The sequence below is a fragment of the Pteropus vampyrus genome, unplaced genomic scaffold (genome assembly GCF_000151845.1).
Source record: "Pteropus vampyrus isolate Shadow unplaced genomic scaffold, Pvam_2.0 Scaffold14, whole genome shotgun sequence".
NCBI lineage: Eukaryota > Metazoa > Chordata > Mammalia > Chiroptera > Pteropodidae > Pteropus > Pteropus vampyrus.
The window spans coordinates 8,975,400-8,991,767 of NW_011888795.1; the positions used below are offsets into that span (position 1 = coordinate 8,975,400).

General features: G+C 33.4%; 1 protein-coding gene and 1 pseudogene across 1 annotated transcript in view; both read right to left on the reverse strand.

Moving 5' to 3' along the window:
• Window positions 1–16,368, reverse strand: part of VPS8 (VPS8, CORVET complex subunit) — a 255,708-nt gene that overhangs the window by 81,702 nt on the left and 157,638 nt on the right. Inside the window, exons 37-40 of the mRNA XM_011383477.2 lie at window positions 13,768–13,915; window positions 10,361–10,450; window positions 8,173–8,215; window positions 4,748–4,851 (exon numbers count right to left, since the gene is read on the reverse strand). Coding sequence (XP_011381779.1) covers window positions 4,748–4,851; window positions 8,173–8,215; window positions 10,361–10,450; window positions 13,768–13,915 — 385 coding nt within the window. The remainder of the gene's footprint in view (window positions 1–4,747; window positions 4,852–8,172; window positions 8,216–10,360; window positions 10,451–13,767; window positions 13,916–16,368) is intronic.
• LOC111734361 lies at window positions 2,933–3,061 on the reverse strand (annotated as a pseudogene).

Here is a 16,368-nt window from a genome sequence, read left to right on the forward strand (position 1 = left end):
ATGTACTTCTCATACATATTGTTGGTAAAAATTAGAAAAAGAAAAGATGGAACACTTGATTGGGAAAAGACAATAAAAAGCATGGGCCATAGCTAGAACAGATATCTTTACCATACACCTTGGGAAAATAAAGAAGCTGAAGTTAAGTAATTCTAGACCTTTGAACTGCAATCTTCTGTGTCTCAGGAGTAAGTAGTATCAAAGGAACCAGGGCAGAGCCTCCTGCTGGGTTCTTATATACCCTGGTACAGATGCATCAATAAGTCTAAATAACCCTGGGTATTGCAGAGGGGAACAGAGAACCCTCCCTGCCGCCATGTACACACAGCTATTCTCCCCCCATTTCTCTTCAGCTATGTCAAGCAAGATAAATGAATAAACTTTATCCAAAGTTTTCTCCTACATCAAGCATTATTTTGTATTTCCTTAGTCATCACAGATCAAGAAGTGGAAGTTAGCATTATTTCAATTAACATTTCCAACCACGTCATGAGATAAATGAATAGATCTATCAATTTATTTATTCCTATTACATTGGACACTGTATTAAATGCTTTACATATATTTTCTCATTTCAATCTCATAATAACCTTATACAGTGAGTATTATCTTCACTTGATAAGAAAATGAAACTTAGAAAAGTTAAGTAATTTACCAAAGATTACACTGCCAATAAATTGGTAGTCTGACTCCAAATTCTGTGCTCTTCTAAAGCCTTAGGAAAAATCTTTATAATAGAAAATCAAACTAATACATTTTAAAATTTCAAACACCTTTTATTGTTGGATAATGATTTACAAAGGCTTTTACTGAAATTTTATTTTATTCAGTACTCATGAACTTTTAATCTTGTATTCTTACCTTTTTCAAAAAATGAGGTAACACTGGTTAATAACCTTATATAAATTTCAGGTGTAAAACATTGTAGTGTGATATCTGTATACTCTACTGTGTGCTCAGCACCAAAAGTCTAGTTTTAATCTGTCACCATATATTTCACCCCCTTATCCATTTCGCCACCCACCACCTTCCCCTTTGGAAACCTCTACTCTGTTGTCTGTATCTATGAGTTTGTTTTGTTTTGTTCGTTACTTTTTACTTAGCTTATATTTTAGTTGCCTAGTTTAACTTGTTGTTTATAACCTCATCATTTATTTCTGTGTATTTTATGGTCTTTTAATTATATATGACATATCTAATTTTTATCTTTTGATAAATATGAATTATAAATTTTCTCACTTAATCTAGTCAATTTAGAAGAATTACTGTTTTAAAGGTTACTTTATTCTTGATTTATAGACGGCAGACTGGGGGAAGTATGGCTGTAGAGGTCAGAGCCATGGGAAGTCTTCACACTCTAAACAGAGCAGTTATTCTTCTTCAATTAAGTCTCCATATTAATCTTAAATACCCTAAACATCTTTTACATATTTTACCTCTCTTACTTTTTAATATTGGTTCTTTAAATTTTTAACCTGGATAACTAAAAACCCACAGGCTAAAATAACCATCTATGACAGTGACAATCCTAACCCCTGAGAGTAACAATACTAAATCTGATTACTTTGCCCTGATAGGTAGTAAATAGCTTTTTTTTCAGGGAATTATATGTATAACAAAGCCATATTCTTTATTCCATCTAGTCAGTGGACACTGGGGTAGCAGCATAAATAGACAGGCATACAAAGTATGACAGAACTTCTACTTGGGAAATAATTGACAACCAAACTTCCTGTGGTTAAACTTTAAGGAAATACTCCATAATATTAAATATTTTGAAGATATTATTAAGCTTTTGAATACTTCAACATTTCTAGTTAGTTTAGGGTCTGTAGCAATAAATAGCTCTTGTTCTTACTTTCTCCAAAACAAAACAAAAACAAGGGAAAAAACCATTCAAATCTCCCAAAATTAAAAGTTGATATTATAATAAGGGAATATTTTCACAAAAATATTCGTTACATAAAACCAACATTCAAATATTTTTGTTGTTGTTATAAAACTTGTTCAGAAACGAAGCAGAAACTAGTTGTTGGAGGGAAGGGTACATAGTGTGAGGTCTGTGTGTGTGTGTGTGTGTCTAAGAGAGGGAGAGACAGTCTTTTCTTATAAGTAGACATTTCTTATATGCAGCCAGTAAATGGTGTAACAATAATTTTAGAGAAGTGAAATTTCAAAGAATAGAATGAAGTGTAACATCTAATATCTTTATTAAACAAATTTCAACTCAGACACTTTTGACAAAAAAAGAGAGAATTTCCCTTTTGCCACATACATCAAAGGAAGTCTTGTTCCTGTTTCTGATAAAGAGATACAGAGTTCAAATACAGTTAGGATAATCTGAGTTCTGGAGGCATGGATTTTATACCTAATTCTATTGTTAAAATAAGTGAATCTGGACATGTTTCAGCTAAAATCTGAATGGCTCTATTTATAAAATATAATTGTCATTTTTCCTTAAAATTTCCAAATATCATATCTATACTATGATACTCTTGAAGAGGAGTATCAAATGGATATCAGAGAGGAGATGGAAGGGTTGAAAAATAAAAAAGGCTTAGTATTAAATAGGTATAAGGATAGCTTAAAAATTTTACCCTTCTGTGTTTTCCTATCAAAGTATAACCATGTCCAAATATAGCCAGCTAACCAAAAGATAAATGAAAATAAAAACTTAGTATGGAAAAATCATGGCAAAAGGACTGGTGTAAAGTTGATAATCCATTTAAATAAAGATTAAAAAACTATAGGAATTATGGATTCAGAAAAAAATGTGTTATCAACCTTAATGAGGTAAAATAACATAGCTAATTAAGAAGGTTGTAGAAGAGAGTTTAGAGCAAGCATGAGTTCATGCAAAGTTCCTTATTGACTGGCTTGGCATCATAGATATTATAAAAACTGAAATGTAATTATAAACATAATAATTCTAAAATAGTACAGTTCAGATTTTTTTAAACTTTAGTGACATTTTTATTAAGAAATAGTATGGTTAAGAACTATTTCAAGCTGATAAGAATAGATACTGCACTTGATCTTAGCCAAAAGGCCGAGAAGCCATTTGCAACAACATGGATGGATCTTGAGAGAATCATGCTAAGCAGAATAAGCCAGACAGAAAAAGTGGAAAACCACATGATATCACATATATGTCGAATATAATCTAAAAGCAACAAACAAACTTGACAAACAGAGATTCATGGGCATGGACAACAGACTAGTGGTTACCAGATGGAAGGAAGGGGAAGGAAGAAAGGGTAAAAGGGGTCAAATATGTGATGGAAAGAAACCTAACTATGGGCAGTAAACACACAATGCAATAGAAATATGACTTACTGTTGAATTGTACACTTGAAATTTATTGGATTTTGTTAATCAATGTCAACCCCCCAAAAATAAATTAAAAAAAAATACTTCAAATTCAAAAATTCCTGTTTTACATAAGCTTCCTAAATGAAATTGTATATCATATTTAGTTTTAAAAGCAAGCATTACTTGATCCAATTTTTTAAAAATCATGTTAACCTAAGCAGGTAAAAAATATCTAGAGTGATATTCATCAAATGATAATGATGGTTATTTCTGGGTGATAGGATGGATACAGGGTAATTTTTTAAAACGTCTTTCTGTGTAACTTTCTGTACTGCAGGATTTTTTTTAACAAGTGGGTATGTATCTTTTTCATATAAAAAGTTTTTTTTAATAAAGAAAAAAATCATATCTATTATATAAATGTGTTTGTCACAAACAATTTATATTCCAAAGGTTTTTCAAAATTTATGACCTTAAAAAATCCTTCACAAAAACGTGGAGAAATTTACCCATAAGAAAAGAAAACATACCAAGTTTATTATTTCCATTGTAACATGTACGGCTAACTATACATTAAATGTTTACCCTGCTTCCCATTTCAGGAAACCAGGCAGTTGGAAAGAGGCCTGCTGTTGTCAAGTCAGAGGCCACAGCCTGGAGGGGCAGGCACCTCAGGAGCTGTGTCCTACCATGCTGCCAACTTTACTTCTTAAAACTACTGCAAAATTTAGCTGTCAAGTCATATCTCGCCCCCTTAGTTTCTGCTTCACTGCTGTAACTCCCACCTGCACAGGTGCTGAACTATACCTCCTTCAGTTCTGTGTTCTCCCTTTTTGCATTCTGGAATCTGTTACAGCAGACTTCCAACTTTGTGCAATGGAATCATGTGGGAAGCTTTAAAGCATACTGATGATGGGGTCGCAGCCACAGAGACTTTAACTGATTTGGGGTGCAGTCTGAGTGTTGGGAGTTTTCAAAGCTCTCCAGGTGACACTAATGTGCAGCCAAGGCTGAGAACTACTATATCATAACCTTCTTTAACCTTTTCCAGCTTTCTCTGTATCCCTGAGGGTTTTCTTCCAGTTCCTCACACTCACTTTAATCCACGGGGAATGGAAGAGATGATAAATGAGGATGCATCACAATATCGCTACACAGAATACAAAAAAATCTCAGTCCAAAGAGAACTAGGACATCCAGTATTCACACACCTAAGTTTTGCAGCACGGCTAAATCTACGAATATAAAGCTTTTGTGAGAACAAAGAGAACGGGCAAACTTCATAACTTTGGGAGTCTTACCCTCCTGGGAGCAATAAACAGTGATTAAAATCCAGTTGAATTAAACTCAGCTGAGAGGGCAGTGGAACTACAATTATTTGCTAGTTTTAGACCAGAACAGACTTTTAAATGCCTAAGTAGTCATATTCTCCTACCTCTCTCTGCTGCTGGTTCAAATTATGTGAATTTCTCTGGCAAAGGGCAATCGTCTCTACCGTGGTTTCTTCTACCTCCTTCAGTGAGGAATTCTCTTTGGTATCTAGAGTCAGAAAAATCGTTAACATCACTTAAGAATATATTAATGATTCTGTGCTTTAATCTTCCATATCAATGTTTAACATTCATAGCACATATATAACACATCACACTTAGCATTTTAATATGCTTTAGCTATGAAAAATTCCCAAACATATGTTTGTGGATTAGTTATATAGAGATTATCTTTCATCTTTCTTACTCTACCATTTCTCCCTATATTTCTTAAATGTGGGTATTTCTCCAAGATACTATTTTAGGACCTTTTCATTTTTAAATACTTTCAGCCACTCTTGTGGTTTTAACTCTCACATCCTTGCTAATTACTTTCATATATACACCACACCTCCAGCCCTTATTCCTTTCAAAATTTGCAGCTTGGATTTTCAACAAAGTCTAAGACATCTATCTCTACATAGATGTCCTACAATCAGCTTGAACTTTATATATGCAAAACCCAAGCCATTTTTCTCACTTCAAATCTGTTCCTCCCCCTACACTTCCAAACTAAATTAGTGCAATTATCATCTTTAAGTCAACCAGTTTATAAATCTTCAGCTCTGATGCTTCCCTCTCATGCACCCACACATTCAAATAAATTGCCAATTTTGTTAATTAGACTTCCATATTCTCATATGCCCACTACTTTTACCCTGGTGAAGCTCTTTATCGCCTCATTTGCACTATAACGACAGCCTGTTAAACTTTTGACTTCTAAATCTTGTCTCCTTCATTCTCTTTTCTGCTGTCACTAAACTTTTCTTAAGCACAAGTCCAAACACATCAGTTCCATCCACAAAAACCATCAAAGACTTCTAATTTTTAAAATAGACAGTAAGTAAACCTCTGACCCTAAGTAAACATAGTAAACATTCTGGTTCATCTTCTCACACTGTGTTCTGATATCGCCAGATTATTTCTTACTCTCTAAGGTTACTGGCCAGGCACTTTCATGAACATATACTGACAGTACACATCTTCCCTTTAGCCGAGCAGGCCCTTTCCTTGCTTTTTGCCTATCAAACTCCTATTCATCATTCTAATCTTAATTACTTCAAAGGTCACATCTTCTACAAAAATATCTTCGATTTATAAATTACAAATTGTTCCCTAATTTTCCATAATCTTTGCCACTCTTACTGTACCTCTTTTATAATATTTGATTCTGCCAGCACTAGAAGTTTTTATTTACAAAGCTGTCTCCTTCACAAGACTACAGTTCTCTGGGTGAGGACTGTGTTTTAGCCATCTGTGTATGACCCACAGAAACTAGCACAGTGTTTTAGCAAGTAGCAAATCCTCCAAAATTCTTAAGCATACTGTCAAAACTGAATCTGAAAGTAAATGGTAGACATGAGACCACCACTGAGAAATTTATCTTCATGGGAATTCAAAGAACTGGCTTCTCTAGATCTATACCACCTGTGAATTGTTGTAGTGATTTATGGAAACATTCTTCTTACTTTTCCCTTACTCTTTCATGTAATCTCTGCAAAAATTATTCTCATAACATTAAATTGAAAAAGAAAAATGTCATAAATACAACAAACCTAACATAGTTAAATTGACTGAACATATACCGACAGTACAATAATAGTAATTAAATGTTTATCTGGAATAAATACAGAAAAGTTAACCAAGTGTTTACTGAAGTTCCAAAAATAATCTACAGAGAATTAGGGCACCGGTATTTAGGGGAAAAGGAATGGAATTCTGACATTTGCTACAACATGGATAAACCTTGAAGACATAATGTTAAATGTAATCAGCTAGATCCAAAAGGACAAATATCGTGGGCCAAGGGGTCCAAGAAATGTGTTGGTGTGTTAAAAAGGTAGAATGATCTAAAAAATCACCTATCAAGTGATTCTCTGAACTTTGGGAGAGCTATTTTGGAAATGTCAACTAACAAGAAAACAAATAATCCAATTCAAAATGGGCAAAGGACTTAAATAGATATTTCTCCAAAAAAGATATACAAATGACGAATAAGCACATGAAAAGATACTCAACATCACTAACTATTAAAGAAAAGCTAATCAAAACCACAATGAGATACCACTTTATACCCATTAGGATGGCTACTCTCAAGAAAATAGAAAACAGCAATTGTTGGTGAGGATGTGGAGAAACTGAAACCCATTATTGGTGGAAATGTAAAGTCATACAGCTGCTATGAAAAACAACACGGTGGTTCCTCAAAAAGTTAAAAATAGAATTACCATTTAATCCAGCAATCCTACTTTTGGCACATACCCAGAAGAATTGAAAGCAGGGACTTAGATATCTATACTCTCATGTTCATGGCAGCATTACTCACAATAGTCAATAGTGGAAGCAACCCGATGTCTAATGATTGATGGATACAAAATGTGGTATATATATGAAATATTATTCAGACTTTAAAAGGAATGGAATTCTGACATGTGCTACAACATGGATAAATCTTGAAGACATAATGTTAAATGTAATAAGCTAGATCCAAAAGGACAAATATTGTATGATTCCACTTATATGAGACACTCAAAGTAACAAGTTCACAGAGTCAGAAAGCAGAACAGTGGTTGCCAGGGGCTGAGTGGGAAGGAAGAAATGGGGAGTAACTGTCTTATGGGTATAGAGTTTCAGTTTGGGAAGATGAAAAATTTCTGGAGATGGGTGGTGGTGATGATCGCATAACAATATGAATGCACTTAATGTCACTGAACTGTACACTTAAAATGGTTAAAATGGTGAATTTTGTTAGTATATTTTACTACAATTTTACAAAATAAATAATATTTTTAAATATCAAGAAATATAATGGGAATTATATATCTATCTGTGGCAAAGTCTATCAAGATTCTAAACTGTCAGGTTTTATTGCTCTGTGTTAAAATTACATAAATTCAGTACGAAAACACTGGTTATTACTTACTGATTAGAAGCTTTGATTTGCTGTTGCTGAGAACATTATAATAATTTTTAAGACTTTAGTTATGCATCTCATTTACAACCAAATGAGTATAGATTATAAGTACAGAATATAAGTACAGAAATAACCAAAAAACAAAACAAAACAAAACAATACTAGTAAAAGAGTGCCTAATTTTCTGTACATTGAATCCCACTGACAATTAGCAACATAAAGCCACATGGTTTATATGATTTCCTATTATGAACTCTTGAAAATGAGCTAAAATTAGGATCAATATTAAAGTGGATAAACAGTAATTGTACGGATCAATGTAATTAGTACTTAATAAATACAATTTATTAGATAACATCGTTAAAAACATGTGGTTGATGTTGAAAAGAAAATTGTAAATGACACTCAAGAACTTACTTTCATCTTGTTGGGTTATCTCTTGAAGTTTGCTTTGTAGTCTCTAGGAGGTAAAGAGAACACTTTAATTTCTAATCCACCAAATATTTGAATTGACATATTTTAACAGAAAAACCCAGGAAACAAGGCTATTAAGAATGGTTCCTGTATTCAGAAGAACACTTTTATGTATATAGAAAGCATAGCTAGCAGTATTGGAAGGGACCCAAAATATCAAGTATCACTTATTTTGTCCCACTTCTCCTTCTGCTGTACCACCCACATAGTCATTACCGACATTCTTTAAACACAGCGATGAGGATTACCCACGCTTTGGGTAAGGGGATAAAATTCATACTGGGTTATGAGAAAAAGGGGTGATGTAAATAAAAAAGGATAAGTCTATCCCCATAGCACAGGGTAGAGCTTTGAATGCAATATCTCCTAAATATACAGCTGTAGTGTCCACTGCTCTGCTGAATTCTAGATCCTTAGATACCCTTAACTGATATTCCAAAGGCTTCTTAGTATACACTAAAGTGGACTTTAACATATCCCTTCTACCCAAAATTTGTTCCTTTTCTTGAGGTCCCTTATAGACTAATGTTAAGTTAAAAATCATAGATCGTTATTAACTACTCCCTCACATTCACCCTCTACTGTATTCAAATGATCAATAAGTTCTCAAATTTACATGCTCTTTTCACTCCACCACCAGTGCCACATACCTGTACTACTGCAATAGCCTCTCAAGTACTCTCTGCTTCCAGTTTTACCTCCCATTTCTCTATACCACCCTCCCAACACATCTTTCTACAAGTCACCAGAGCAGTCTTTATGAAACAAACATCACATCAGTTCCCTGAATGACAACCTTTATTTGATCCTGTGTGAAAACAGAATCAGTTCCAATTCTTTAGCGTGTCCCACAGAATCTTTCCAAATCTGGACCTAGCCTTTGGTTCTAGCCTGGCCTGCCTGTACATTGATAGTTGAGCCCTAGTAAAGCTGCTGGCTCCTCTCCTAGCAGTTCATATTTCTTTGTATCCTCATGCCCTTGGCAAATGATGATCTTATTCCCTGCAAGGATCTCCTGCTTCTTTTCCCCACATCCGTGCCGGGAATACTTTTACTTATCCTTTAAAACTAGGTTCAAGGTATCATCAATAAATAAATTGCAAGGAAAAAAGAGATGTAGGGATTACTTAGGAATTAAAAGAGGTTAAGAGCCTACACAAAGCCTCTGTGGAGTATTCTTCCTGAACTGTTTTACAATTATATGACTAGAAAAAAAACTAGAAGCCAACATGGATCATTTTTGATATAAATAAGACATCTGTAATCTAATCCTGGTTAGATAACAGTATTTTAAAAACTTATATAACACTTCACACTCATTAAAATGGCTACTATCAAGAAAACAGAAAATAAGTATTGGTGAGGATGTAGAAAAATTGAAACTCTTGAGCACTGCTGGTGGAAATGTACAATGATATAGCCACTACGGAAAACAGTATGGCAGTTCCTCAGAAATTAAAAGTAGAATCACCATTTAATCTAACAATCTTACTTCTGGGTATATACCCAGAAGAATTGAAAACAGGGGCTCAAAAAGGTATTTGTACACCCACGTCCATAGTAGCGTTATTCACAATAGTCAAAAGGTGGAAGCAACCTAAGTGTCCACTGATGAATAAATGGATAAAGAAAATGTAGTATATACATAAAATGAAACATTATTTAGTCTTAAAAAGTAATGAAATTCTGACAGGTGCTGCAACATAGATAAAACTTTAAGACATTATGTTGTGTAATCAGTTAGACACAAAAGGACAAATACTGTATGATTCCACTTATATGAGGTACCTAGAGTAATCAAATTCATAGTCTAAATGTAGCATGGTGGTTTCTAGGGATTGGGGGAGTAATTGTCTAATGGGTTTGGAAAGTGGAAAATTTTCAGGACACGGATGGTGGTGATGGTCGCACAGCAATGTAAATATACTTATTGCCACTGTAGTGGTAAATCTAGTCAATGACATGTATGATAAAAATATTTAGAGGTAAAATGTACTACTGTTTCTAATTTACTTTAAAACAAAAATTAAGATGAATTAATGAAAATGTATGTCAATTAAATCTCAAAAAAAGAGACTGATGAATAGAGAGATAAACAGAAACATGATAAAGCAAATAGATTAAATGTTACCTTTAGCATTATTAAGAAGGCACCATGAATATCTCCTTTCTTTTCTAATAGATAGGCAGTGACTTCATGAAGTTGATACCTCTGGGCAATCTAGGAAAGAAGAAAAGATAAAGATTTTTGTTCACAAATCATGTGAAGAAGGAAGATCCTATTAAGGATGAAAAAAAGAACATGATAATAAATAATGAACTCATACCTTAGTAGTATGCTACTTTACAGTATTATATGCAAATATTTGACTTTCTAGTCTTCTAGTGGCATCATTGGTATTCTAACTGGACCAAGTACATTCATTTTTTTTCACTTATTTATTTAAAAAATTGTTATACACCTGAATGAGGTATATCCATTGGAGAAAACATAACACGTGTATATAAATAGTAAAAATATAAACCAGAAATTGATAAGTGTAACTATATACAAAATATTTAGAACAAAATGACAATGAAAACACTAAATATCAACTTGTGGGCTCTTAAAATTAATAAACTAAGAGTTTCTGATAAGTAAAAAAGAAATACCAATTAAGCTTAGATAAAAGAAGTACAGAAAATAATGCCATAGAAAGAAACAACAGAGAAATAATCAAGAGATTTAACAAATCCCAAATTAGTCTTTGAAAAGACTAATAAAGTGAAATAAAACTTAGGTGTTAAAAAAAAGAGGCAGAAATAACATTTTAACAAGTTAACAGATCAAAGGAGAAAAATGTGATCATCACAATAAATGTAGAAAAAGTATTTGACAAAACAAAAACAATACAAAACCCTCTTACTCAAACTAGGAATGAAACTTTGTTAATTTAATAAAAATTAACTATCAAAATCCTACAATAAACACCATATTCAATGGAAAATGTTAGATACATTCCTTTTTAAATCACAAACAAGGCAAGAATGCACACTACCACTGCTTCTATTCAAAATACCCTAGAGCTCTCAGACATCTGATAAAAGAAAAAAGTTTAAGATTGGAAAAAAAAACCCTATCAGTATTCATAGAAAATGTTACTGTCATAAAGCATCTAGAAACTATTGAATTAAAAAAGAATTCATACTGGTAACCAGATATAAATCAATGCACAAAAATTAATAACATACAGCAGCAATAATCAATAAAAAATGTCACTTCAACAAATTTCCTTTCACAATGCTAACAAAAGTATAAGCACTCAGGAAGAAATTCAAGCAAATATGTGTAAAGAACCTGACGTAAAATATTATATAAAGTTATAAAACCTCACCAAAAAGCATAAAAGATATTTTAAAAAGATAACCATGTTCCTGAATGTGAAGACAATACCATAAGATGTGAATTCTCCAAATTTACCTATAAATTCAATGTATTTTTCCATCAAAATACCAGAAAAACATATTTTTTTAAAGCATAGTGACAATGTGATTCCTAAATTAATGTGGAGTACTAAGAGGCCAAGAGTAGCCAAAGAATTTTAAAGAAAAAGAATGAGGAGGAAAGATTCTTCTTTCAAATAATAAGCCTCATTGTAAAGCTATATTAATTAAAATGTGGTATGGGTAAAGGAAAAGACAAATAACTGCAGAAACAGAACAGAACAGAATCCACAAACAGATCGATGTACACTTGGGAGTTCGCTGCACGTCAGTATGACATTATAAATCAGTGAGGAAATGACAATAAAATGCCACATGGACCGTTAGCCATCCACACAGAAAAAAATACATAAATCTCTCTTGATCTGTTTACAAAAATAAATTCCAGATGGATTAAGAGCCTAAATGTAAAAAGCTAAACTATAAAACTCATATAAGAGGATATCCTTTATGTCATCAAAGTCAAAAAGGAAATATGACTCACAAACAAAAAAACTAAACCTTAAACAAAAGGCAGATAAATTAAAAGTCACTAAAAACTAAGTTAAAAGACATGCCTGATGAGACTGGAAGGAGGCATCCCCAAAGTTTATAATCAGCAAAGGATTAGATACCCAGAAGTTAGAAAGAACTTCTAGAAATCAATGAGAAGGGCAAAACTCAATAGAAAAAAAGAGCAAATGATATGAATAGATAATTCAGAGAAAAGAAAATCCAAAGGCTCATTAGACATAGGGAAGATATTCAATGTCATGAGTAATCAATGATACCCACAATGCTGGCAAAAATTAAGAGGTATAAAAATATTAGGAATCAGCAAGGATGTGGAAAAACAGCAAATATCAAACACTCATGATGACAATAGACACAAACAGGAAATCGGCATGGCAACATCAATAGAATTAAAATATTTTATTGTCTGAAGAATTCTACTTTCAGGTGTATTACTTAGAGAAATCTGATGTCTAATACAGCATTGTTTATAATGGCAAAAGACTGGAAACGATGAATAGGGAAACAGATAAACTGTGGCATATTCATTTAACAAACTATTGTATGACCATTAAAATGAATGAACTAGACCTACATATATAAAAACTGATTAAAAATTAATGAAAAAAACAATTTGCAATAGGATATGTATTGTATGATACCATTAATACAAATTTTAAAAATATATAAAACTGTATCTTATATTCTATAGGTATATATATACATAGGAAAAATAAAAACACATGGATGAGAAGGATTAACTTCCCATCTTCAGGCTGGTGATGACCTCGGGGAAGAGAAGAGGACATGGCAGATAAAAGATGCTTTGTTTCTAAAACAAACAAAACAAACAACAACAAAGACCTGAAGCCAGTATGTTAATATCTATAAAATTGGCTTGGTGGATACATATGTATTTGATATTCTGCACATTTCTATATATTTGAACTATTTCATCACTTAAAAAATTTTAAGTGTGAGCAATTCAGGAGGTGGATACAGAAAATTCAGGTTACTGTTTCATGAGTATTGATAGGAAAGGAGATATAATGGTAGCTTAAAAAATTTTAAACCGGAAACATTCTAGCCCCTTAGAATAGAATATGTGTGTATATGTATATATGCATTTTCATTTGGAAATAGGAGAAAACAAGGGAAGAGAATCAAGGCAATGACTACTAAGGCTACTGAATTGCCATTCAGCCTATTAAGTCTTATTGCATAAGAGGACTATGTAATGACCATCAGTGCCTGCAAACAAGAGCTTGTTTTCTTCCTTTTAATATTTTTACTATGTTTTCTATGTTTAGTGTGTTGGCTTTAATGTTTGTGAAGCCTGACTAATAACATGACAGACATGCTGTTTCTGACTTTACTAAAATAAACAGAGAAGCAGTTTATTATCACAGCAATAAAGAGCATGCACTAAGGAGTAAGACTATCTGGGCTTGATCTCAGAATTTGGGCAAGTAATTTAATACGTAAGTCTTCCCTTGCTCATTCGTAAAATGGTGAATGATTATGGAAAGTGTACTCTTGTCTTCTCTACGTTATAGGTCTTACCTGGATAGTTTCTTCTAGGCGGTAGCACTCAAGGACTTGCAATGTCTCTATAACTTGGTTTGGATTGAACTGACACAACAACTCAATGAACAGCTCTGTAATACAGGGAGATATTTGAAGCGATTCTTGATTTACATGAATACCCTCCCTGAAAACAAAAAACAAGAGAGTAGCATTAATTAATCACATCTATAAATGAGACTACAGGTAAAAAGCATGTTATCTTAAAACCAAGACTACCTTTTGGTCAGGTAAAATCATGAATTAAAAGTCTCACTGTTACTTAGATTATTAGGGTGACCTGTGTTTTACATCAGAGGCATTTTAAATTACAATACTGCTCACTTTACACTGAATAATTAAGGAAATGATATTTAGTGGAGGCTCCTCTAAATCATACCAAAAGTTGTACTGTTGCTCTAAAAGAAACAGATGGCCCAATTCAGTTTAAACAATTTGATTCGTGAGTAAATATATAGATATAAATCATCTACCAGTCTCATGTCTCTACTAAGCTTTCCTCATAGTACCAATCACACCATGCTGTAATTACTTCTTTAATTATGTCTTTTCTAAGAGACGGTACACTCTGTGAAGGTAAGCACAGGGATCTCCTCACTAATGAATTCTCAAAGCCTAGAACAGTGTACTTTTACTGAGCACTGACTTATAACATGCTAAGACTATGCTACTTTTGGTAGCCATTAAAGTTAACAGAGGGTATATGACAAAGCAGGTAGCTCATAGGAGACTAACAGAAAGAGCTTTGAGAAATGGATATAACAAGTTGTATTTATGTGCAAGACTGATAAGCAGCAGTCAGAAATGACTGTAAATTCATTAATGCTAGTTTATTTATTAAAGTTTTGATTATGTTGATGTTGCCCGATCAGTTCCCAGGAGACACATTACTTCCCTCACAAATGAGTGCATCAAAATCTGTTTATTTGGGTGATTTGCTTGGTTTGATGCATATTCACAACTTCAGTATTTGTAAAGGGTTTTGCCAATAAATGTCTGGAAAGAATTAAATACTATGAGTCACTGGCAGATGCTTATGTCTAATCTTAATTTGTTCCATAGTCTTGCATTTATAAGACATATTAACAGAAGTATGATGCAGAAAAAAATATGAACACCACCTACAATGTGGCATAAATATCGGAAAATTATACTGGCTCACCTTAATGTCAAGAAACGTTGGCTAGCACTCTCTTTTCTCTTTGACCTAATAGCGTTCTATTCAGACAGTGTTGATCCCCAGAAAGAACTATCATTTCTCTGGGTTTATCGCATGCACCTTCTATTTTCTTCACGCAGAACTTTCTCACAGAATTTATTCCTAGCGATATCTGACTTTGTTACCCTAGTCCTTGTAATTTTCACCCCTCCATCCTATATTTGGTTCTCTCAGTTTGAAGGCTGTCCAATGTACTATTTCTGGTCAGTAAGTTCAATTCGTGTACATTTACTGAGAATCTATTATGTGCCAAGACTATGCTAATGCTTGGGAAACAACGACGAATGCAATGCAGTCTTTCCTATGAGAGTGTATAGTATAGTTGGCCACAGACACTTAATAGATAATTTTCAAGTTATGTAGTAAGAGCCCTAAGGTGGTGGTCTACATAGGGAATAGTCAGTCATTTAACAAAATCCTGCGTTGAAGGCAGTTGTGAAAAAAAAAAAATTGGAAACTCAATCTTTGGGATTTACAGCCAAATTGAGGAGATACGAATTAGCCTATCAGCAAGTATTGAAAGCCCCAAGCCTGAAGCAGCAGAACTTACTGAGTTCATCAAACAACCTTTGGTCAGGAGAGTCACAAAGTTCTTAATTTGGGAAAGATTTCCTATGTCTAAATATAATTCCTATTCTTGTAACTGAAGCCTTTTATTAGTAAAAGTAGGAGTGCTATTTACCCTTATTTATAGTATATAGCAAGTCCTCACTTAAACAAAGGTGGTCTTTTCTAAAATAATCCTTTTCTTTTGCTAATAACTTTCTTGTCCTGCCCAGTGTGTGCCAATAAAAACCTTCTCCATTTTGTACAACTTCATGGAGCATCTTTCCATTTACTAAATGAGATGATGCCTGATTCATAAATTATTCAGTAAAGCCAATTAGATCTTTAAATTTACTCCACTGAATTTCTGTTCTTTAACAGGGGCAAACGGTATAGTGAATATTAAGCTATCTATCTCTCTATATATCCTCTTACTATTATTTAATCATATACAAAAACAGTATGTGTGGTAAAGGGGTTCAGAATAGGCCTCCCCAAGGTAGGTTACATTGAGATGTAGATTATTTTGAGATGAAGGCAATCAAGACCCTGAGGCTCATGAGAAATTATTACCTCTCCTTTCAAAGAATTTAAAATGGGGCTTTGTCCACACAAGAGTGATTACATATTTGTATGGCAGAGCAAACATCTAATTGCTGAACGAACATCTTGTCTTATCGTCCTGTGAATTATCTTCCTCCCCTCTGAAGCCCAGAAGCCTTACCTCATTCCTTAGCTCAGGATGTTTATCTGTCTGTCTGTGTCTGCGTCTGTGCATGTCTCTCTCTCTCTCTCTCTCTCTCTCTCTCTCTCTC